We start from the raw sequence: 26,646 nt of genomic DNA on the forward strand, positions 1-26,646 counted from the left end.
TTTCCTTTTCAATGGCTCAACACTGCTGCTGTAGCTAGAAAGCAACTGTAAATAATATGTAAATGAATGAGTGTGACTGTATTCCAATAAAATTTTATTTACAAAAATAGATGGTGGACCATATTTGTCCCATGGACCTTAGTTTGGGGATTTCTTCACCAATGGGTAAAATGTGATCATTTTACTGTTGATTTTTTGTTTGTTTGTTTCACTGTTATTGTTATAGCTGTGTTTTCAGATTTTATTGTCATAAAGCCAATGGTGATTTATACTTCATCAGATTTTTAAAGAGCACTATAACAAATACAACCATTTTCACACATTAGAAAGTGAGAAGCTGGCTTAAACCCAGTTAAGAAAGAGTCATGGAAGGTAATAATCACAGTAGCTAAAATACGTATAACTTCTATCATATACCAAAGACTTTTCTAAACATTTCACACATATGAACATACTTAATGCTTAAAACAGCATTATAAAGTAAGTTTTATTATTGTCCCTCTTTGACAATGAGAAAAATGAGGCACAGAAATTTCAGGTGACTTACTCATGGTCACATATTTTGCAGGAAGCAGTATAGCCAGGATGGGAACCCAGATATCCTAGCTCAAGATACTACTGTTTCAAGCACTATGCCTTTCAGTCTTTTTATAAGTAAAGGGTTTTTTTAATCAAACTACTTAGCTGGACTCAAAGTCTTGAATGAGAATCTTTAAGAATTTTCCAAAGTATATAGAAACTATACATCAACACTAGATTATGGCTGTTCTACGTTATGAAGTAGCATAGATTTTAGGGTCCTATGGGAATATTTACCTATCTTTAGATCCAGAGATCTTTTTCAATGAAAATAATTTTCTTAAGTTATACGTCTCTTTTGTTTAATTTTTTTCTTTTTTATATATATATATTTTTTAATTATGGGGTACAATTCAGGATTAGGGATACAAATATTTGTTCTGCAGGTACCCTTGTTGCTGAGGTGTGCTCTCCCTCCCCAGGCAGATTTCTTTTCAGCATTAAAGCATGAATGGAAATCTCATATAATTAAACTGCTTTTTCTTTTTTCAGTTTTTTATTTTAAAGATGTTGGGTACAATTCAGGGTTAGGTATACAAGTGTTCGTTATGGAGGTACTCTTGTTGATGAGGTGTGCACCCTCCCCACCAGCAGATTCCCACTACTGCCAATCCAGGTCCGCCCTCCCTGATCATTTCCCACTATTGCAAATCCTTTTCTTATAGTATTATGATAATTATTCAAGATCCACTTATGAGTGAGAACATGTGATACACAGCTTGTTTCTGTAATAGATCACTCAGTATTATAGACTCTAAGTCTGTCCAAGTTTCTGTGAAGTACATAATTTTATCCTTCTTTATGGCTGCGTAACATTCCATCGTATATATGTACCACATTTTTTTTTTAATCCAGTCCTCTTTCAATGGGCAGCACCGTTGGTTCCATGTTTTCACTATTGTGAACAGTGCTTCAATAAGCGTATGTGTGCAGGTATCTTTTTCATAGAATAATTTGAGTTCCTCTGGGTATATTCCCAGTAGGGTGATTGCAGGGTGGTATGGAAGGTCGATTTTTAGATCTGTTAGGAATCACCACACTCTTTTCCACAGAGGTTGTGTTAGTTTACACTCCTACCAAAAGCATAGAAATGTTCCCTTTTCCCCACATCCTCTCTGTTGTTTTTTGAGTTGATGATAGAAATCCTGACTGGAGTTAGTTGAAATCTCAGTGTGGTTTTAATTTGCATTTCTTTGATGACTAGTGAGGCTGAGTATTTTTCATGCATCTGTCGGCTGCTCCTATGTCTTCTTTTGAGACCTGTCTATTCATATCTTTGGCCCACTTTGTAATGTTTTTTTTTTTTTTTTTCTTTTCGGCATGTTTGAGTTTCTTGTAAATCCTAGATGTTAGGCTTTTGTCAGACATAGAGTTGGCAAACATTTTCTCCCAGTCTGTGGGCTGTCTCCCTGCTCTCTTGATGGTTTCTTTGGCTTTGCAGAAGCTTGTCAGTTTGATGAAGTCCCAGTTGTCTATCTTATCTCTTATGGCATGGGCACTTGGGGTTTTGATCAGGAATTGATTGCCAGTTCCAATTTCCATAAGGGTGTCTCCTGCATATTCTAAGGTTCTTATAATTTGAGGTTTTACATTTAAATCTTTGATCAATTTAGAGTTGATCTTTGTGTATGGTAATAGGCAGGGTTCTTATTTTAATCTTCTGCATGTGGTCAGTCATTTTTCCCAGCACCATTTACTGAATTGGTTCTCCTCTCCCCAGTGGTTGGGGTGGATGCTTTGTTGAAGATGAGCTGGTTGAGAAATTGAGGTTTTGCTTCTGGAATCACTACCCTGTTACTTTGGTCTACTTGCCTGTTCTTGTACCAATACCAGGCTGTTTTGATACTGTAGCTTTATAATTAAGTTTAAAGTGTGGGAGTGTGATACCTCCCGCTTTGTTTTTGTTTTTGTTTTTCTTGCTGAGAATTATTTTGGTTAGTCATGGTCATTTATGTTTTCATATGAATTCCTATACTGTCATTTCCAGGTCTGAAAAGAATGCTGCTAGTAATTTAATAGGTATTGCGTTAAATTCATAGATTGCCTTTGGTAGGATGAACATCTTAACAATGTTGATTCTTCCAATCCATGAGCATGGAATATTTTTCCATTTGTTTGTATCATCTTTGATTTCTTTGAGCAGTGTTATGTAATTTTTGTTGTAAAGGTTTTTCACTTCTCTGGTTAGGAAGATGCCAAGGTACTTTGTTTTTTGGGGGGGCAATTGTGAATGGGATTGCACTTTTTATTTGGTTTCTATTTGTTTATTGTTGGTGTATAGAAATGTGACTGTCTTTTGCACATTTGTTTTATACCCAGAGACTTTGCCAAAGGTCTTTAACAGTGCAAGGAGGTTTTTGATAGATTCTTTTGGGTTTTTGAGGTATAGAATCATGTTGTTTACGAAGAGGGATACCTTGACTTCCCCTTTTCCTATTTGGATATTCATGATCTCCTTCTCTTGTCTGATTGCTCTAGCTAGGACTTCCAAAAACATATTGGAAAGGAGGGGTGAGAGTGGGCATCCTTGTCTTGGTCTGGTTTTCAGGAGAAATAGTTCCAATTTCTGTCTGTTTAGCAGTATAATGGCTGTGGGTTTCTTGTAGATGGCTCTTACTATTTTGAGGTATGTTCCATCTATGCCTAGGTATTCGAGGTTTTTTATCAAAAAGAGGTGCTAGATTTTATCAAAAGCTTTTTCCATGTCTAATGGTATAATCATGTGGTTCTTGTTTTTACATCTGTTGATATATTTGATTACGTTTATGGTCTTGTGGATACTGAACCAGCGCTGCATCCCGGGTATGAAGCCTACTTTGTCATGGTGGATGATTTTTTTAGATGTGTTGTTAGATCTAGTTTGCTAGGATCTTGTTGGAAATTTTAGCATCTATGTTCATCAAGGATACTTTGTCGTGGTGGATGATTTTTGAGATGTGTTGTTAGATCTAGTTTGCTAGGATCTTGTTGAGAATTTTAGCATCTATGTTCATCAAGGATATTGGCCTATAGTTCCTTTTATTTGTTGACTCTTTACCTGGTTTGGGTATCAATGTGGTATTAGCTTCATAAAATGATTTGGAGAGCATTCTATCTTTCTTGATTGCCTGGAATACTTTCAATAGGATTGACATGGATTCCTCCTTGTATGTTTTGTGGAATTCTGCTGGAAAGCCATCTGGTCCAGGTCTTTTTTTTTTTTTTTTTTGTAGGAGGATTTCTTATGACATAGTCAATTTCCTGGATTTTATTGGTCTATTTATGGTCTTGATTTCTTCTTGTCTCAACCTGGAGAGATTATGTGATATCAGAAAATCCTTCAATTCCTTTAGGATTTCAAGTTTGTTTCCATACAAGTGTACATAGTAGTCTCTGATAATCTTTTGTATTTATTTGTGGTTAGCTGTGACTTGATCTTTTGCATTTCTGACTGTGTTTATTTGGCCCTTTTCTCTCTTTTTCTTGATCAGTCTAGCTAGTGGTCCATCAATCTTGTTTACCCTTTCAAAGAACCAACATTTTGTTTTGCTGATTTTTTGTGTTATCTTTTTGTCTTCTATGTCCTGGAACTTGGGCTTTTATTTTGGTGATCTGGATTCTTCTGCTGAAGTTAGGGTTTTGGTGGTCTTGCTTTTCCAGCTTCCTTAGGTGTCTTGCTAGGCTGTTAACTTGTGATCTTTCCATTTTCTTCATGTGTTTTTGTAGAGATATGAATTCCCCTTTTACTGTTGCTTTCATGGCATTCCAGAAGTTTTGGTAAGATGTTTCTTAATTTTCATTTGTTTCCAGGTATCTTTTAATCTCTGTTTTAATTTCCATGTTGACCCAGGAGTTGCTTAGCATCATGCTGTGTAGTATCCAGGTCTTTGTAGGTTTTGGGGGAACTTTGTGTTGATATTCATTTCGATTCCACTGTGATCTGAGAAGGTACATGGCAGGATTTCAATCTTGTGAAATTTGTTTATGCTTGATTTATGGCCAATGGTGTGTTGATCTTGGAGTAGGTTCCATGTGGTAATGAGTAGAATGTATATTCCATGGTTGTTTGGTGCAGTGTTCTGTAGGTATCAATTAAGTCCGTTTGGTCAATCATCACATTGAGGTTCCGGATTTTCTTGTTGATTTCTTGTCTTGATGATCTGTCTAGGTTTGTGAGTTCGGTATTTAAGTCCCCAGCTATGATAGTGTTAGAGTCAATATCTTTTTTAAGTTTACCTAGAAGCTGCTTCATAAAAGTTAGCATGCCTATGTTGGGTGCATATGTGTTTAGGATGGATATTTCTTGTTGATGGATTGAACCTTTTATCATAATGTAGTGACCTTCCATATCTTTTTTAATTTTTGCAGCTTAAAGGGAATTTTGTCTGACATTAAGATCACGGCTCCTGCCTTTTTTTGTGTTCTGTTCACCTGAAATTTTGTTTCCCATCCTCTTATAAACTGCTTTTTCAAGTGCAGGACTCTAGCACTCACCATTCGTTGTCTGCACCATATTATATAACATCATATAATGTCATAAGAAACAACTTTTTTTCATCTGAGCTTTATATCCATTCTGATGTCCACACACCCATCATCAAATTAGAAATTTGAGGAATTGCCGGGCTCAGTGGCTCAGCTTGTAATCCTAGCTCTTTGGGAGGCCAAGGTGAGTGGATTGCCTGAGCCCGTGGGTTCGAGACCCACCTGGGCAACTTGGTGAGACCTCATCTCTACAATAAGTCAAAAATTAGCTGGGCGCGGTAGCGTGCGCCTGTAGTCCAGCTACTTGGAAGGCTGAAGCGGAAGGATCGCCGGAGCCCAGCAGGTCGAGGCTGCGGTGACTGGGAGCGGCCACTGCACTCCAGTCTGGGAGAGAGTGAGACTCCAACTCAAAAAAAAAAAAAAGAAATTTTAGGAATTTAGGAAATTTTGGAAGATTCCAAAGTAATAATAAACTGGGAAAAGTAACTCATTGTTAAGTCTTTAGGGTATACAGTATGCAACTAAAGATTATAGTTTAGATTAATGGAAATTTTTTAATGGGAAAAGTAACTCATTGTTAAGTCTTTAGGGTATACAGTATGCAACTAAAGATTATGGTTTAGATTAATGGAAATTTTTAGAATTAATATTTTCATGTTAGAGACTCCAGGAAAATCCTAATATAATCCAAGATGGCACAGTCAAAACCAGTAAAATACTATGCTATATAAAAGTAACAGTAATTTAATTGTTGACTTTTCCTAATTTTTTAGAAATTAGTTTTTCTTTTACTTAGAAGAAAAGGAAACAAGTGTAATGTGGTATAAACCTTTGGATCAGACCCTGTCTTGAATCTTGACTCCATGCTTCACTGTGTGTTGAAACTAAATGAAATTTCTAAAACTTTCTGTTCATGATCTATCTATAAAAATAAAAACTATAATGTATAACATACAAGATTTTATGAGAGCTGAACTAATTTTTCTTTTTGAAAGCATGTGACATCGATTAAGATGCTTAAAATGCTAGTTTTCTTTTTTCTTCTTTGAATGTGATTAAATATAAACATACCATTTAAAAAACTTTATGTGATATGGGAATATAATTACAGGCAGATTAATAGTACATGAAAGTCAATATATGTATAAAATATTCAAAATTTAGTTAAAATTAATGAACTAGGGGGAAAAAATCTACTGGGTTAGAGTGTCCAGAAAGTTTCACCCCATTATTTGAACTAAGAATGTCTCCCTAAACTGTGGATATATTTTCTCAAGTGATTCTATGAATTATAGCTTAAAGTTATTTGTATGTGCATGTCAAAATGACTGAAGGCATTTTAACTGTGCATCTGAGAGTGTCTTACTAACATGTTCTTTGTACACCATTTTATCTATATCTTTGGACATTTTATGTTTCTGTGTAAGAAACTTTCCATGAAAAATCCATTTGTCACCATGTTATCGTTATGTAGATAAGAAAATGAAAGAGAAGCGAAATTGAAGACCAGACAAGCTGTGAAAGGGAATGTGCGCCCTCTAGTGACCCACCTTTATTTCTCAAAACGATATACACAGCTTTTCTTTTTGGTTTTATCATTTTAAATAAACTTCAAATTTGATTTTAAAATAAATGGCTCAGAATTTTCAACTTGGGTATATTATATCACAGGATCATAGATTTATTACTATGACAAGATTTCATCTATCACTTAAAATAATATTTCTATTAACCTGTGTTAAGTTGATTTTCTCTCACAGAACTGTGTTTCAATGGGACTTTCAATTTATTGAAAATGGAAAATAAGCTTCAGGCATCTGTGGCTTAGCAGCATTTTATTTTTAACCCTCTGAGTCATGCATTTTTTGTCCATGTGTTTCACATTCCTTGACTTTACAACTAATTTTTCTAATATGTCTGGTTCTGACATATTTGAATGTAGGGGTCTTCTAAGTTTTTAAACTTTAAGGTTGTTTTCCTTACAGTTCTATGAACAGGACATTTAAAAGTGACTTCTATTCAGCCATGTTATGTTTCAGAAATAAATACTACCAATGTATTTTGGAATTATTAAGATTTGATACTAAATTAAGGTATGAAGTTTATTTTAAAGTCATTTTTACCTCAGATCTTAAAATATTTTAGTTAAGTTTCACTATCTTGCAGAAAAGCAATATTTTTGTGAGAATTTTATTCTCTTCAGTGCAATCAACTATCCTAAGGGTGTAAAGGTTTCTATGAATGCCACATAACTCATAGAGATTTTGGCATTAACAGCTTGAAAGTATTAAATCACTGGGTTTGTATCTAATGGCATGTGTTTTTAAAGACAGTATTTTTATACTTATTAAACATATAATTTGGTATGCTATAATTGACAATTAAGAAGATATATGAGTATAAAGGCCATATGTTGTGTATGGACTAGAATTCAACTTTTGAAGCACAAATTAAATAGGCATATTTTAGGACAAGGTAAACTACACGGAAATTGATTTTTTAGTGTCTTTTAAAGAAGCATTTCAGTGCAATCTGGAATCATTAAATTTTACTGTACTGAAACATATTATTTTATGAGTGATGTGCTCAAAATTACACATATAAAACTAGAAATGCATTTGAGACCACACAAACATAAGGAAAAATAGGTGTTTGATAGGAATGTTAATGTTACAGGTTGTACTAACTGAAGGCAGTGTCCTTTATCAAGTCTCATAATGTTTCAGTTGCTGTGTAAGCTGTTGGAAACAGTTTAGGCTGAGCTCAGTGGCTCAGTCTGTAATCCTAGCACATTGGGAGACCGAGGCGAGTGGATTGTCTGAGCCCGCGGGTTCGAGACCCACCCGGGCAAATTAATGAGACCTTGTCTCTACAATAAATCAAAAACTAGCCAGGGGTGGTAGCGTCTACCGGTAGTTCCAGCTACTTGGAAGGCTGAGGCGGAAGGATCGCTGGAGCCCAGCAGGTCGAGGCTGCAGTGGCCGGGAGCGTGCCACTGCACTCCGGTCTGGGTGACAGAGTGAGACTGCAAATCAAAAACAAACAAACAAAAGAAAGAAAAGAAAATAGTTTATAGGCAAGCCGGGCATGGTGGCTCATGCCTGTAATTCCAGCATTTTGGGAGGTGGGGTCAAAAGGATTGCCTGAGTTCAGGGGTTCCAGACCAGCCTGGGCAGCATGGTGAGACTTCGACTCTATATTAAATTTTAAAAATTAGCCAGGTGTGGTGGTGCACACCTGTAGTTCCAGCTACTTGGAAGGCTGAGGCAGAAGAGTTGCCTGAGCCTATCAAATCAAGGCTGCAGTGACTGTTAGCATGCCACTGTATTCCAGCCTGGGTGACAGTGAGACTCAACTCAAGAAAAACAGAAAATAGTTTATAGTCTTTTAATTATAATTGAGAATTATGACATCCTTAGATTTTATTTAATTTGATTGCTAGATGAACAGACTAATGTAATTAAAATATCAAAGCTACAATATAAACAAAGCTGACCTCAGTTTTGTATCTTGTGTCAAAATATCTTTAGGGAGGTAAGTAAACATATTTATCAGTAATTTTTAAAAAGCATTTGTAATGTTTTACTTCAAGACTAGTTTGATAAGAGCTTTTAAACATTTCCAACTTAAAAGAAAATGTAGATGAAGATCAGAGAAGTTAAATAATGTACTCAAGAAAACAGATTAAAGATTAAAATCAGGGATTAAAACATGTGGAATCTGATTTTCAGCTCAGTATATTTTTCAATGCACTATATTTACTTTACATTTAGCATACACTTAAACATACACACATACAAACACTCACATACATCACGCATATTAAAAATATAATCATATAGCCCTATCTTCCCCAGTACCATTAAGGAAAGCACACTTATACTATACAAATGCATACATACACACAGTATATATGTACACACTATATACAAACTATTTTCATTTGGAGGGGGACTGTTTATCTAAATGATGGCTTGTTTTTCTCTTGGTTGAATAGAATTTTTTCTTTTAATAATATTCTATAATTACAAAATTATAATAGTTATCATACACTCAACACATCTCAAAGTTCTAAGAAATATTTTTAATACTAATAGGGCTTGTACTGAATTTCATTTGATTTTTTGAAGTCTCATTATTCAAATTTAATTCATATTCTATGTATTCAATTTTTAAAGCAAATACCATGTGGAAACAGGCAGAGAGGAACCAGTTTTCCTAGAAGAAAGGTAAGGGGGAGAAGTAGGGAGAGGTTGATCAAGAAAACCTTCACAGAAGTACGTCTTGAACTGAGTCTTGGAAGATATATTAGAGTTCATCTTCAAATGTTTGGGAATCCAGGATAAGGAGACAATCTGTAGAGCAACAGTGAATTAAAATGTCTTCCCACTTTCTAAAACTTTGAAAAAGAAAGAGGATTATTAAAACTATAGCAAAATTGCCGGGCTCGGTGGCTCAGCCTGTAATCCAGTGCCTTGGGAGACTGAGGTGAGTGGATTGCCTGAGCCCGCAGGTTCGAGACCTGTCTGGGCAACTTGGCCGAGACCTCATCTCTACAATAAATCAAAAAATCAGCCGGGCGTGGTAGCGCATGCCTGTAATTCCAGCTACTCGGAAGGCCGAGGCGGAAGGATCGCCAGAGCCCAGCAGGTCGAGGCTGCGGTGGCCGGGAGTGGCCACTGCACTGCAGTCTGGGCAACAGAGTGAGACTCCATCACACACACACAAACACACACAAAAAATAGCTAAATTGAAGTATCCTACCTCACCTTCAAAGATATTGGTTATATTATTACCAACAAAAAAATTACAGTCATATTTCCATTAATATAAAAACTTACTTTCTAGCTAATTAAAATATACATTAAAAATTGCTTTGATAAATTACCTAGTCAAGCCCTAGATTCCTGGGACTCTGCAATAGTTAACATATTTCTCAGGCATCAGCACTTTACTTTCAGGCTTCTTACGATGAGGCTGAAAAGTTTTTTATGAAATTCCGCATGCCAAGATGTTTAAATATGTAAAATGGTCATTCACAAACGTAGCTCACAAATCAAATTGGTTATGTCTGGGATCTTGGAGAATTTCTACTTTCAAAGTTTACACATTTGGGAATGATGAGTTCTAAATGGTATATTGAAAGTGACTGGAGCCAGGCTGGGTGGTTCAGCCTGTAATCCCGTACCTTTGGGAGGCTGAGGTGAGTGGATTGCCTGAGCCCGCGGGTTTAAGACCCGCCTGTGCATCGAGACCTCATCACTACAATAAATCAAAAAATTAGCCGGGCGTGGTAGCGCATGCCTGGAGTTCCAGCTACTCGGAAGGCTGAGGCGGAAGGATCGCCAGAGCCCAGCGGGTCGAGGCTGCGGTGGCTGGGAGTGGCCACTGCACTCCAGTCTGGGCGACAGAGTGAGGCTCCAACTCAAAAAAAACAGAAAGTGACTGGATTAAAATTTATATAAATGTATCGTCTTAGTTCAATACTTCATGTGGCACTCACTAAAGAAAATTAACAGAACACAATCAGTGCCCATCAAGAGGCTCTTCTGACATAATTAGCACAGCTATCATATAGCACAAATACCATACAAGGATTTACTGTTGACAATATAAAATTAACAACTTTTTAAATGGCAAATTTTTCTCTAGTTTTTTGGGAATGATTTTTATGTTTCTGCCATTTAATTTATTGAAAACAATTATACACACAGAGATATCTCCAAATATTGACCATAGGAGGTATAATTAGCCTAATGTGTATCATCTTTATGGGAAATTTAACCAGATGAGATTGAATCTCTTTGTACAATACAATCTTGAGAAAAAATTGCATCTTCTGAATATTTGACATATATGTCCTATGCCTTTTGATATTTTAAAAATTCAAAAAATGGAAGGTCTTTTGGAAAAACCATTTTAGTTTAGTAGTACACTTTTCTAAAAAAAAAAAAAAAAAAACCCTTCAAAGACTTTCTTGCCCTGTACAATGACCCTTTACAAATTTTAGTTATAGACGTTTATGGTGAGTGTATTTGTGAAGGAGAAAAAAATGTTGCTTTAATGCTAATAAAAAATAATGACAAAGATAAGAGTTTTAAGATACAGTCAAAAAATATAGGGCAGGATTTTCATCAATAATTAAAGGAGAAAATATCATTTTGTGAATAAAGAATAAGAAGTCATAATTCTATTATTAGATAAAGGGGATTTAAAATTTAGCCAAGTTCGACTGGATTTAAGTCATAGTATCTGTCTGTGGGGACATATAGAAGTGTGTTAAGTACAGAATGAAGTATGTAAGGAGAGTAGGATAAGTAAGTACTGAGGAATATATCAGTGGGTTGATTCTGAGGATGTAGAGTCCCATTAAGAGCAACTTAGAATATATAAGTTCATGAACAATAGTTTTATGAGAGTTTTTAAAGTGGGGGAAACAGAACTAGTAAAAATGAGTGATTTTATGAAGATGAAAAGAATATATGTACAGAATCCAAAATTAAATATGATTCTGAAAATAGCTCTTCAATGTTTTCCTTGAGGGTTTTTAAAAAGGTAATGACTTACATCTGAATGATACTTTGAATTGATGATGAAATACTCAGCCTCAAATAGTATGAAGTATGTAGAAAATATGACTAGAAAAGTACTAAGAAGAGTAGATAGCACCCACCTTTCTAAGTATAGATTTAAATCAGAGGATTCTGTTCATTTGCAATGCATCTCAGTAACGATATCTGAAGAATATTCAGTAACACTGAAAACCTGAGAATGACAGAACCAATCACAAAAGCGATGAAGCAATAGCTGCTAAATTGACAAGGAATAAAATAAATGTGCAATTGCTACTTGGAAGCCAAAGTGTGAGTAGCATCCAAGAAGGAGAATGTGTTCGTTGTGCAATGGCAATGCCACTGAGCCTAAGCTTTGGATGTAGGCCATTGGCATTCAGTGAGAGTGCATAGGCGGACTTCAAAACTCTGCCTCTGCAACCCCTTCACCCTTTCATCTTCATAAAGCGATGAGGATGTTTACTGGCAGCATATTGGAGAGAAAACAATGCTAGCAGCTGGTGGTTAACTCCCAGAATTGTAAAAGATGGTGGTGAATGTCAGATATAGGCTGACTGGCTACATATTACATTGGGACAGAAAATGTTTCAGTAAGGAAATCAGAGATATGCTTCAAGCAATAAGCCTAAATGGAAACAAGATGTCACAATGATGATAGAGGGAAAAGAAAAGACAGAAAGAAACTTCAACAGTTGAGAAGAAAACAAACTAATTAAAATTTTGCTTTGTTCTATTTCAGAAAGAAAATGTAACATAATAATCTATGTGCCTATGTATAGATATTTTTTCCCCCTAGGTAATATACTCTACTCACATCTGCCCTGGCAAAATTTGAAATCATCGTTTTAAAAAATTGTAAGCCACAAAACAGGTATATTCACTACCATAGGGTCCTTGTGTAAAAGGGAAGTTGGAGCACCTTGTTCAATCCTTTTCCATATTTATAAAATCAGACAAACAAAAAAATTAAATGAGGAAAGACCTCTTTATAGAATTTCACATCCTGTTGCCTGAATTGATCTGAATTATTAGAACTGCGTGCCAACTGTTGTCCAGGCCTCCCTTAAAATCCTCACAGACAGAGCAGCAAGCAGACAGTTACCATGGTGTTGATTCCACAAAGCTTTCATTGTGTGGAGATAACCAATATACTTGGCAAAGCCTCTAGGCTAGAAGCTGATTTAATCCTAATTTATAGAGAAGGTGTTTTTTTTTTTATTATCCTTTACAAGAGTCCCAGTGTGAGCTGAGCCCTAGTTCTGTATCTAAAGCATTTTATTTTGTCAAATGAATGCTTCACTAAACCAAACTCCTTGATAATGTGGACTAATGCATTCTCCTCTCTGTTATTTACATAGTAAATACCATGCCTGGCACACAGTATACATTTAGCACACACTTTGTGGTGAAAACAAGTGAGATGTGACTGTTTTAAAATGAAATATACGATTTCACATTTTTCATAGAGATATGCATCAAAAAGTGTTATAAGTTTTCTTTGAATGAAAGTTATTTACTTCCAGACTTTAAAAAATGGAGCCTTTGTTTATCCTTTATGTATTTATTTACTTTGAAATGGGTTGGATGTGGCACTAGAGCATAATTATAACATGTAGGGACAGAAAATGTGCGATCCCTTTCCCCCAAATCATAAAGGTCATGGCAGACATTCCCATTATAAAAGTCAGGTTAACAAGAGAAAAGCATAACATATTTATTCTGTAAATATTTTAGGTGACATGGAAAACTTCAGAAATGGAGGCCCAAAGGTCTAAGGGAAAACTGCTTATTTTTATACATTGATATGATGAAGAGTATATAACCACATAGAAATGTGATTCGAAAAAAATGGTACATATGGATATATAGAGTGGCATAATAGACATTGGAAACTACAAATGTTGGGAGGGTGGGAATTGTGTAAAGGTTAAAAGTTACCTATTGGTTATTTCACTATTCAAGTGACGTGTATACCAAAAGCCCAGACAAAACCATTAAATAAGATATAAATGTAATAAATCTACACTTGTATCTCATAAATCTGTAAAAATAATAAAAAAAAGAAATTAGTGTAGTTGGACTTAGAATAAATGAGTAGGGAAACCAATCTAAGCCTGTCTGTTTGGGTTCTTCTGGGCCTGTGTGTATATAATTCCTTCCTCCTGGCTATGAGGCAGTATCCCACTAGAATAAGAATCTTATGACCTATTATTGAACAAAGGTAGGTCAGAGGATTTATTTATGGACAGCTCCTACATGGAAATGTGTGAGAAAGTTACAATTATAATTCTAGTTTTTATGCCTGACTTCGGAGGAGAGGGTATCTGGTTTCTATGACCTGCTTTGGGGAGAGAAATTCTGGATACTGTGACTCACTTCAGGGAAGAAGAATGTGGTGCAATGGGTGGGGGGCGGGGAGCAGGAGAAGGTCAGAGAAACCTTGATTCTGAGGTTGCTTCTGAAATCTTCCAATGTTCCTTAGTTCAAAGTACTCAGCATGCTAAAGTGCTGTACTTGGGGATACTGTTTTCTGAGCCTCAACAGTGTGCAAAGGAGAGCATTGCAGTGTATGCCCAGTAGAATGCTTTCTCCAAGATAGACCTTTGCAGATTTCTCTCAGCTGTGAGGCGAGCCTAGTACCTTGAATCAAGTTTGAATTTCATAGACCTATAAGAAGAAATGGGCAATCTTTCCTAGAGATAGTATAAATCAAAAGGTTGTAAAACTAAAGAGATCAAGTCTAAAGGGTGAATTTAACAGTGACTGGTGAATATTCACATTTTACATTTATGAATCGGAGAATATTTGGTGTATAGTTGGGGCAGACTAATTTAATACATTTCATATAACTGACCAAAATGGATTATGTTAAAAACCAAGTTTTTGAAATAGAAATCTACAAGTGGACAGGTTGATAAAAGTCAGTGACAGTTTTCACTCCATTGGAGGAGGAACAATACTAAAGTACTGCTTTGGGCCATTTTAGAAACACTAGAAGTGCTTGAATAAAGGGCAAAGTAGATTATAAAGTTAAGAAGTATGTCAAGACTAGATCATAAGGACCATATTGAAATTTTGGTCTTTATCTTAAGAAATGAGAAAGTTATTGAATGATTTTATAAATGAGGGTAATATAACCAGATATGTTTTCACTTTTATGTATTTCAAAATAGTTGGAAGATAATTATTAAAATAAAACGATTATAGCATAAAAGACATATATTTAAAATTATAGATATCCCAGGTGCACTGATTTGACCTTCACAAATTATAAAAATGCATTAAATTATCCCATGTACTGCCAAACTATGTATATTTATTGTGCATCAATGAAAAGTTAAAAAAATGATAAATTTGCCAATAGTGCATAAAATAGATTAGAGGGTTCCAGAAAGATTGCTTAGATTCCAATGGCAAAGCTATTGCATCACCCTTGGTCACAATTAATAGTAATACAGTGAGGGTGCTGACAGTAGAAATGGTGAGAAGCAGATATATTCAGAAAATAGAGAATGTGTGTATAATGAATTATACACTGCAATAGATTAAGTATAGGAAGGAAGAGAGAGTATCTTAGTTGATTTTGTCTACTATAACAAACTCCCATAAACTGAGTAACTTATAAACAACCAAAATTTATTTCTCCTGGTTCTGGAGGTGGGGAAGTTCAAGGCCAAGGCACCTGCAGATTTTGTGTCTGGTCAAGACAGACTTTCTTGTTCACAGATGGTGCCCTCTCACTGTGCCCTCACTTGGTGGAAACGAAAAACTCTAGTCTCTCCACCTTTTAAGGGCTCTAATTCCATTCATAAGAGATTTGTTCTCATGAAATATCACCTCCCAAAGTCCCCATCTCTTAATAACATCACTTTAGGAACTGGGCTTCAACATGTGAGCTTTTCATCCCATAGCAGAGAGGAAATTTTCAAAGACGAGAGATTGTGATGCCAATTAGATATAATACACTGAGAGAATATCAGTTATGGGAAGAATATCAAACAACAAATATTTGTATATAATATTGAAGAAGGTTTTTCAGCATGTAAGTGGAGATATTCAATAGGAGGCAGATGGTTATGTAGCAGTGGAACTCAGAAGAAATGCTTGAATATGTATACATGCATGCATAATAAGAATCACTGATAAATAGATTGCAGCTCAAGTCATGAGCATTGATATGAATGCCGGTGAGAAAGAATAATATACACATAAAAAAATATATGGAAGATGATTGATAGCTAGATCTTGAACCCTAGTACACAATGAGAGGGGATTGACTTGTGAAGAAAACATAACCAATGGACATAGGAATAGATGACAAATTAGAATAGAGTGACATCACCAAGGCATAAAAAGGAAAATTTCAAAAGGGAGAATATGGTCAACAGTGTTAAGTGTTAGTAGATAGCAAGAAAGGGCAATGCTCCTTTGGCTTCAATTACATGATCACTTTTTGACTCAGTGTTTTTGTTAAGAAACCATATTGAGTAAATTAAAGAGTTAATAGGAAGTGGGTAATATATTCAGTAAATCAAACAATTCCTACAAAATGTTTGCTTTTATAAAAGCTAAGAGAATATAGAGAGGAATATGGGGGAAAGAGTGTAGATTAAACAAAAATAGGAGTCAATAAAGTATGTTTAAATTTCCATATGAAGAATGTACTTGAGAGGAAGGGTTGCGTTTATTGTAGACAGAGAATAGAAAATTAATAGACTCACATCAGATGTCTGAGAAAAACTAAGAGAATGAAGTCCAAAAAGGAGGTAGTGGGATTGACTTTAGGTTAACAAAGGGAAACTCAGATGAAAGAGAAAATAATTAGAAAGGTGGCTGGACATGTAGATGTGATGGAATGTTTGTATATACGAAATGAAAGATAGTCTGATATTTGTACCTATCTCTGTAAGATAAAGAACAAGGTCATCTGCCAACAGAGCGGCAGAAAGAGGGTTAGAGCTTGAGAGCTTTGACAAAAGTTTTACGTAGTTCCTGTGGAGAGTAAGATCCCAAATTGAAAAAAGAAATAAGGATAGCAAGGTGCTGGGTTTTATTGGAGGCTATTGATTACTGCCTCAGTTTGGTTTGCTCCAAGAGTAGATCTGAAATCAAGCATTTAGGTGCCAGTAGTTTATTTGAAACATGATCGCCAGAAGCAAAGTAGGGATCAAGACTTTCCAAGTGAGGGATAAGAGAGCTTGAATATTTATTCACAAACTCCATGCTCTCACTGGGTAAGAGTCATTCCCAAAGTATTAATATTCCACCACTCTTAGTCCATCCCATGTACCGGCAAGCAGAGAGACATAGGTATTTTTATGTTGGGCCAAAGGAAAGACAAAAATATCTTAAGACATTATGATGTTAAACATGTATAAATGTTTATTGAAATGTCATATAGTTCACTAGTTTGGGTGGATAACTAAATGAGCATGTCCAGAGTATTGATTTAATGAATTAACATCAATGAAGGGAGAGAAAAAAGAAAAGATTTTACAGCAATCAACAGAACTCTATAATTAATGTTGTGAGTTAAGACATAGGAACTCAACAATAAAAGGAGTAGGGTTAATTAAATAAATTTAGGAAAGATAAGAACAATCATGCATGGTATAATAAAATTTCATAAACCTTTATAATACTCACACAAATTAAAGTAATCATTGACATTTAATGACTTGGGGTTTGGAGGAATTCAGATCCTTGTTTCCTTAATTTCTAGTTGGGTGGACTTGATAAATAAAAACTCAGTGAATATTTATTGCTATGAGCCTGGCCGTTTGTGAGGTGAGCAGCATCATGATAAACTAGATGAATTAAGCTCTGGATCCATGGTACTAGAAATCTGAGACCAATTCATTTAATTTCTCTGAATTTTCTACTCCTTCTTTGGACAAGGAGACTGGTAGTATGTAACCACAGGATTTTTTTAAGAATACAAAATATAGAAGCCGGGCTTGGTGGCTCAGCCTGTAATCCCATGCCTTTGGGAGTCTGATGTGAGTGGATTGCCTGAGCCCGCGGGTTCGAGACCCGCCTGGGCAGCGAGACCTCATCTCTACAATAAATCAAAAAATCAGCCGGGCGTGGTAGCGCACGCCTGTAATTCCGGCTACTCGGAAGGCTGAGGCGGAAGGATCGCCGGAGCCCAGCAGGTCGAGGCTGCGGTGGCCGGGAGCGGCCACTGCACTCCAGTCCGGGTGACAGAGTGAGACTCCAACTCAAAAAAAAAAAAAATACAAAATATGAATATAATTTTGTAATGGTTTTGTGTTCTATAAAATTTTATATCAGTTTAATTTTAAAACAATAACTTCCAACTAAATGTGAAAAATTTAAATTGGTTTATCAGATTCAAAGTCCTGAAATTTGAGTTTAAGAAAGTAATTCTTAAATTTGCAATAGTTAATAAACTGTGATAGAACTGGTTTGATGATAGCTCATATGAAGAAATTCCATAGATTTAACTCAACTGAACTTTAGTGTGAATTGAAAGTCTAATATTAACGTGATAACATTGATTAAAGTTATAGGCTGCATTGGTAAAACTATTATAAACTAAAAGATCATCGTCTATTTCTCCTCATTTATCCTACACACTACTGATATGTTTTCCTTAGATGCCAAATTTTAAGGAAAGTGAAATGCTGATGTTGAAGTCACTAAAAGTAGGATAGGCTGACAATCAGATATCTTCTGGTGGATTTAAAAAGGTGATTTCAAATATTTTAGAGTCATAATGAAAATGAAGGTATAGCATGGTGATTAACAAATCTTATCTCCTGTCTCAAATCTTGGTTTTTTTTTTCTTTTACTCTAAAAATATCCTGTGAAAACTAAAGGAGTTAATTATTCTTTCTGGGTACTTTCATTTGTTTTTCTGTTTTGTTTAATACACTGTTAGATTAGATGAACTCTAAATCCCCTTTGTATAGATCCTTTATTGATGTTGATAAAATCTAAGGGTTCTTTTTCAAGAAAACTGCACATTTAGGATATTGTCTTGAATTTCAAGTGATATTTAGATATCCTTCTGCCCTTGTATCCCATTCATGATTTCTCTAAACACTATGCTTTTGGGGAAGTATTTTTAATAATTGTTTTGATGTTGTTATTATTTGTAATTGATCATAATTTATATATTTATGGTGTAAACATGTTTTAATTGTAGATGGTTAAATCAAGCTAATCAACATGTCCATTATCTCACATACTTATTTTTTTTGTGGTGAGAATATGAACTACTCTCATAGCAATTTTCAAGTATACAGTAAATTGCACCATGCTGTGCAATAGATCTCTTGTACTTACTCCTCCTAAATGAAATTTTATGTTCTTTGGCCAATTTTTTGACAAGTATATTCCACCGCACCAGCTCCTGGCGACCACCATTCTCTTGTTTCTATGAGTTCAAACTTTTTAGATTCCATATTTAAGTGAGATCATGTGGTATTTATCTTTCTCTACCTGGCTTGTTTTACTTATCACCATGTCCTCCAGGTTCATCCATGTTGTCACAAATAAAAGGATCTTCTTTTGAAAGGCTGAATAGTATTGCATTGGTATATACACCACCTTTCTTTATCCTTTCATTTGTTAATGGATACTTAGGTTGATTTCCTATCTTACCTATTCTAGACCTCAATCACCTGATCAGAATAAATAGTTTATTCTCAGCAGCTCCAAAAATCTCTGAAAAAAAATAGAAAATAAAAGGGTAGATATTAACATATTTATGGCAGTATAACAACTTACCCTCAAACTTAGTGGCTTAAAAAAGCAGTTGTATACTATTTCTCACAAATCTGTAATGTGGGCAGGGCCCTTTGGAACACATATTTGGTTCTATGTGCTGACAGCTGGAGCACTCATTTGACTTTCTTGGGTGAGTGTTTAGATAGGTCACAAGGTCACATGGCATGGTGCCTCATGCTTTTCCATGTGGCCTCCCCACCTGGATAGTTCAGGCTTTCTGAAAGCTTGGTCATCTCACGATCACCAAACTTCTTATATAATAGTTTCCTCCTCTGATTTTTGTTCTAAAAAGACAAGCTCTGATGTACAAGCACTTATCAGTCCTTCCTTGCATAACTCTTACTAATGTTTCATTTGCCTTAGCATCACATACCCAAAACCAGAGTCAATATGATTGGAAGCTACAGGTGGCCATGAATATCAGATGTGTGATTCAATGGGGGACCACCAACAGGAATTTTTAGGTTCTTATAAATACTTTCCAAAAAGAAAGGGTCACCTTGGAAAGTGGTAATTTTTTCAAACCAAGCACACCTTCAAGCAGAGGCTGGGTAACGGCTTATAGGAGATAATGTAGAAGTAACTGCTACTTTCAGGTGAATAAAATGACCTCCATGACCATAAGACTCTAGGTCAAAGCTGACTCCAAATTTGAGTCTACATGATGGGTGAAATAATGGTGCTATTAATACTAATAGGGGCATCAGGCAGGAGTCTCAGCTTGGAAAAGAATGATAAATGTAGATAAATTTCTTTCTCATATAAAAGAGAGAGATAATCAAGAAATAATGATCTTTATTCTTCGCTGTCTTAGGTTGGATGTTGATATAACTGAACTTCACAGTTGGATTACTCGCTCAGAAGCTGTGTTGCAGAGTCCTGAATTTGCGATCTATCGGAAGGAAGGCAACTTCTCAGATCTTAAAGAAAAAGTCAATGTAGGTTATGCATTCATTTCTATATATAGACCCATTTTGTGCTGCTTGTAAACTCCATGCTTTGTTATCTATGATTCTATTAGCGTTGATAGAATTAAATCACTATGATGTAATGCTTTTTAATATATATACTGAATACATATTTTAGATTGCAGGCAAAATCAAAGTTAGCCTAAAAAAGTTTTCTGAATTTTGCTGTGATTGATCAGGAATGTCTTTCATAAACTTTCTTTAACTTATATAATATTTAATTGTAAAATAACAATTGTATAACATGAATTCATATTTATTTGTCTTCATATATTGTTCTCTTACCTCAAAGCTGGATCTTAGCAAGCTTGCAGAACAGTATGAAGTAAAAAGAAATAGAGTAGAATATGGCAATAGATCCTTATAGCTACTATACTTAGGACCATGTTTATGTCCTTACTACCATCAAAAAGTTATTCTTTATAGTTATTGATGCTTGTCATAAATTATGAGAGATTTAGATTTTCCAGATATATGTGTATTGCCTTAGCTTAAAGATGTACGGTTTCTCGCAATATTTACTTGTGGAAACAGATGGTTTGCTGTTTTTATTCCCTTCTGAGACATTATAGTTGTGACCTTCACAATGGGAATTTTTATTAATTTAATATGAACTGCTTTATCTCTAGGGAAATTATCAGGCCTTTGATTTTTCATTTACAATGATTATAAAACATCCATTTTTGGTATATGATTTGCAACAGTTTGTAAGAGAATATCTAAACAGGCAGAGTAAATACTCTACACTGGGCAGGCTAAAGAAACAAATATTACAAATGTCAAATAATTTTAGCCATTGGAAAGTCACATGTAAGTGTGCACATTAGCTCTGCTTTATCTTTCCAGCATTCAATTCATGAATTTCAAAATCTATTATACAAACACAATACTGCCTCAAAAACGAGCTGATGTTTGCTTTGGGTTGGAACGTTCAGAGAGGAACAAGAACAAAAAAAATATCTCCTGGAAGAAAATAATCTATTTTTTAGGCCGCTTGAGGATGGAAAATAATTTTGTCAACAGTTCTTTAAGCTCAGAGTTAACTGGTTATTATACACAGGAACGTTATTTTAACTTTCTTATTAGCTTTGTAAGATATGTTGCCGACAACATTATACTAGACTGAATAGTTTCATGAAATGAGTAATGTGATTATATTGTTATTGTTTTAATTTTGAAAGTAAACTGTGGGATAATATATACTAAATAGTGAAAATTAGAGAAAATGTCCTTTTCAATGTATAATTATTTGAAAGTATATTTTGCTAGAATTTTTGAGGAAATTTCTATGGGTAGAAAATTAATTATAAAAATCTACAATCAAATAAGTTTCAAAGTTTATGTGACATGTTCAACCAGTAAAAATATGAATCACCTTGATTATTTTATTAGTCAATTAAAACTTTTTAATTGATCTGATTCATATAGTTATGTCTTTGACAACCTACTTCTGTACCTTAAAACAGCTTTGATTAAGCAGGAAAATTGAGTTACAGCATTTCAGGAATATAAATTCAAAATTTTTCTGTTATCATATGGTTACCTAGAAGCAATTTGCATTTAATCAATAGTGTCAGCATGACAGACTGAAAGTGCTAAAAAATGTACAGTATTGTATAAGTGGTTTTTTGATGCCTCATGAATCACCTTTATCAACTTGAACTCTCATTTTCTGAAATAACAAAATCATTCTTAATTGCATACTAAAATAGGACATGAAATGATTTACCCAGGCATTTCCTTCAGGCAAAATATAATGTATATGTATTACAAATTCTTGAGAGAAATATATAGTAATGATGATGGATATCCAGTTTAGGCATACATTAATTTTCTTACTTCTCTACCTGTCAGTTTATACAGGTTATTTTGAACTCATGGGACACCTGTGTCATAAACTTGGGTGATATGAATTCATTTTTAGGCACCTATTAAAAATGACTAAATATAAACAATTTTTTTTCACTCGATTCCTTCATTTAGTCATTCCCTTTAAGTATTTTTAGCCAATTAGGACATCTTAGGTATTTATTAGTTCAGTTTCATGTATTTTCAAAAAAAAATTTTAAAACTAAAGCATAATTTTTTCCTTCTCCATTGAGCACACGTTTAATCCATATGATAAACGAAATGCACTTACTTAAAAGTTGAGTTCTAGGGAATATTTCTACTCAGAGTTGTCCCTAGACAACCAATATTGGCATTATCTGGGAGCTTGTCAGAAATATAGCCTCTTAGAACAAGCGAATAAAAATCTGCAGTTGAACAAGTTTCACAGGTGATTCCTATGCACATAATGGTTTGAGAATCAATATTCTAGGAAACAGTCTGGAGCATTACCTAGATGTACCCTCCCACATTCTTTTAATGTCACCATGGTATAGAAGTTTTAGCCGAATTAACAGAGCTAGCTTGAAGTGAGCACATGGGAGTATCAATTAGTAATTAAATAAATAAAATAGCCTTCTCTGACCATTAGGTGGTACGATAAGGTGTTTGAAAATCTGGGGCTTGTACACAATTCTCTTGAAAGCCTTCCTACCAAGCTGTTGTGGTCATCAGGCTTTGGCATCTTCCTTGGATCTACACTTGCTTACACCCATACCAAACCAACTTTTTACCAAGTTCCTGTGGAAATCTTCAGATCAGTTAATTCTTTTCTCCTATCTCTATTTTTTGTGTTTGCTATCCATGGTAAAGTTACCTCTTTTATTCTATATTTTCTTATGTCATTATCTCTATACTCTTCTGTACTCCCTTTTCTCAGCTTTACTTCCTCTGTTTTCTGCCCTCCCATATTATTCCACCGTGCACATTAAAATGCTTCTTTCAAGATAAGTCTTCTGTCCTATATAATACTTATTTCTATTCAAACTTAGAAACTACTTTTATACTCAAGAATACCACTATGACTAATCATTATTTTGTAACCCCATTTTTTAGAATTTCTGTTTTCCTCAATTTAGAGGGACAATTCCAAAAATATTGTTCTCTCGTATGTAAAAAGATCTACTTCCTTGTGGTTCATGCCTAGTGGTCATCTATCATTCACCATTTTATTAAATTTTCTCAAGCTTTTGTGGGTCTTCTAAAAGTTTCTCTACAATTCACAGCATATGATAGATGACATTACCCCCTACTTTAGACAAAACGATATTTCTCAAATGATGTGTATTTGTGCTCATAGTCTGTTTATTTCCATCTACCTTGGTTGAAGGGGCTGTGCTTTAGCTAGTTAAGGCTAATCTCTCACTGTGTGTTCTCAGTACCATCACTATCTATGGAACCTACTTCCATTCAGCTACATATCTATATCGTCAATCTCTCTCATATTCTGTATCTTCCTCATTAGCCTTTAAACTGACTGATTTTTCATCTTTGAGAAAAACATCTTCTCCTATAAACGCACATATAAATATTTACATGCTTTATCATAGTCAACCTCTCTGTAGAAGAGGCTTATTAAACTCTATCCTTCATGAAATTCTTTCCTCACTTGGCTTATGGATACCATTATGGACTGATTAGTTTTTTTACATTGTTGGCCAATTGTTCCAACTCAGCTGTTCTTTGATATTGATATTCTCCACAGTCCTTCTCTTGTTTTTCTTTTCTAGATATCATTTATTCCCATTCAAATAATATCTATTTTCTAATGTCCACCCACTTCAATATATATCTTTAGCTCATATCTCTTCCATAAATCCCAGACCTATGTATCTAATTGCCTAATAGACAACTTTAATGGAATGATTACCTAAAAGCCTAAAATAAACCTAATTATTTCTCCAGACACTCTATTGTTTCTCTTTCCTTTTACCCTTCAAACTGCCTAATCCAGACACCTAAAAGCTAAGTGGGTCATCTAGATTTTTTCTATTGTTCACAAGTTCACTCTTTGATAGGTTCAATTAATCCTGCTTCCTTAACACCTCATGAAACTGTCCAAATTTCTCTATTCCCATCACCGCAACCCTGATTAAAGCTAATATTATGGCTTACTTCTATTTAAGATGACAATCCCCTAGCTGATCTTCTCTGCTACTAATGTTGTATTCCTTTAGAAGTTTTCACATCACCTCTGCCAAAGTGAACTTATTAAAACTTAAGTATGATCCTGTTATGTCTCTGTTTATAATAATTTGAGAAAGATAAAAGTAGCTACTGATAGCCACGAGCTGGCTTGGCACTTCAGTTATGCCCTGGAGTTGCTAAATGTTGCCCTGGTACTTGCAGCTAGTCTGTGGTGTTCTCTGGTTGAATATGAACAATTGCTAAGAATGCCAACATCATACAAGATCATTCTATGGTCATGGTGAATCGAGACTAAAAAGACTACTTTGTAACCATATCTGAATACAGACAAAAATAATAGCATTGTCCAAATCACCCCAAGTGGCCAAATATTCCTCATCTTCACTAATATGACAAATTATGCTTCTTTACTAATTATAGCTTCAGCCTCTCTAAGTTTTTTCTCCTATCTAGATAACATTTTTAAGACACTCAATCATAGAATTACCTCCATTTCTTGCAGCATTCAATCAAAAGAAAGCTCTACTTCCTTGATCCCCTCATTACCGAACACAAGTCTAAATCCTGTAATAAGCTTTTCTAACATCCTCTTAGAGACACACTCTCAAAGTTCCCTATTACGTGCCATTTCTCTTGTTGCAGCATACAAATCAACCTAACTCTGTTAATTTACAGGTTCCTGGTGGTATTTGACTGAAAGGCATTGACAAAGTCAGTGTCACCATATTGCCCTCATGAAGCCAACAATGACCTGATTTCTGTTCACTTACCCAAGGTGATTTACAGCCACTGTCACACTGATTCTATTGTTAGTTTCTAGAAATCAGAAGCTGGAAATTAATTGATTTTTTTTCTTGTTTTGTTTTTGGTATCCCTGTGCCTAATACAGACTACATAAGTAAGTGTTTTTTTCAGCTCTGCAGGCAAATTTTAACACAGACTCTGTTACCAATATGAACAATATAACAACTTCCGAATAAATATTTAAATAAATGAATTCTTTTTCTGTCAAAGGGTACAACATCATTATGAAATATTAAATAAATAGAATATTAATTGCTCCCCAAATCAAGGTAGGACTGTCAAAAATATATCTTACTTTCATAATATTAGATAAGATGTCAAAAAGGAGGAGGCTTTTAAGATATGCCAATAAAGAAGGAGGAAGTGAGATTGTAAAGAGTTTTTAATTAACTTAATGAAGAAGTAGTGACCTTCCCTTTCTTGTATACTTTGCTTAATTATTTTACTTTTATTTCTTTTTTCTTTATATTATATTACACAACTCAATTGCCTTTTATTTTGCATTTTAAGTTGCACATTTTAGAATTCATAGCTTCCTTATGATCTCTAAGAATTTTCATAAGCACTTATATTTTATATTTAAGGACACATTTCTGATGAAATCATTCACTAATGACTTTTTTAGCTTCTATATACTTTACTTGAAATGATGTGTACCAAATTCTCTAGAACCTAAGTATTAGCTTCTAAACGTGATCATATATTAAGCAGTATATATACTTTTAAGATTAAAAATATATGTATGTGTACACACATACATATATATGACAAACAGAGATATATAGAAAACCAGGCACACACAAAGAAGCTGGGCAAGTTTTATGAGTAAGAAAGATTAGAGATAGATAATAACTTCCAGGACAGAAATGCTTCCATGAACAAGGTGATTTCAAGGAGGTACTTGTAGTTATCAGTACTTGATGCTATAAGAAACATTGTTCCTGACAAGAGGAAAACTGATGACTTTCACAAAAGAACTTTCTGTGTGGTAGTGAGGACTGAATTTGGACTGTAGGCATTTGAATTAATGATGAAGATGAAATGCATAGAAAAAAATGGTGACCATGAATGAAGTATAATCAGATGATACTCTTGGTGTTAAAAACAAGAGAAATGAATATATATACAATATACTCTCATATATACATAAAAAAGAGAGGGAGAAGAGAATAAGAGAGATGGAAGAGGAAGAGAGAAGGTAAGTCTTGACTCATAGATTGCATATGGTACTCTTTGTTTTCTACTAAGGTAATTGTTTATTACCATTATCAAGATGTAAGCTGGAGAATAGGCTGATGTGCCCATCTGCAACTCTAATGAACAGTTTCTAAAAGACTGGTTTAATGCAATCACCATTTACTGAGTTGCAGCATCTATCCAAATGGGTTGATTCCATGACCACTTTATGTATAGCTACCAACGTTTGCTATGAGAGTATTGTGGATGGGGGAGAGATGATAATATTGTAT

At 34.7% G+C, this 26,646-nt stretch overlaps 1 protein-coding gene across 1 annotated transcript in view; it reads left to right on the plus strand.

The window, feature by feature from the left end:
• Window positions 1–26,646, plus strand: part of LOC103262259 (dystrophin-like) — a gene marked incomplete at its 5' end in the record, with an annotated part of 166,531 nt that overhangs the window by 31,475 nt on the left and 108,410 nt on the right. Inside the window, one exon of the mRNA XM_008059882.2 lies at window positions 20,185–20,308. Within this exon, the coding sequence (XP_008058073.2) occupies window positions 20,185–20,308 (124 nt within the window). The remainder of the gene's footprint in view (window positions 1–20,184; window positions 20,309–26,646) is intronic.

This window comes from Carlito syrichta, unplaced genomic scaffold (genome assembly GCF_000164805.1).
Source record: "Carlito syrichta isolate Samal-C Ts95f unplaced genomic scaffold, Tarsius_syrichta-2.0.1 Scaffold304416, whole genome shotgun sequence".
NCBI lineage: Eukaryota > Metazoa > Chordata > Mammalia > Primates > Tarsiidae > Carlito > Carlito syrichta.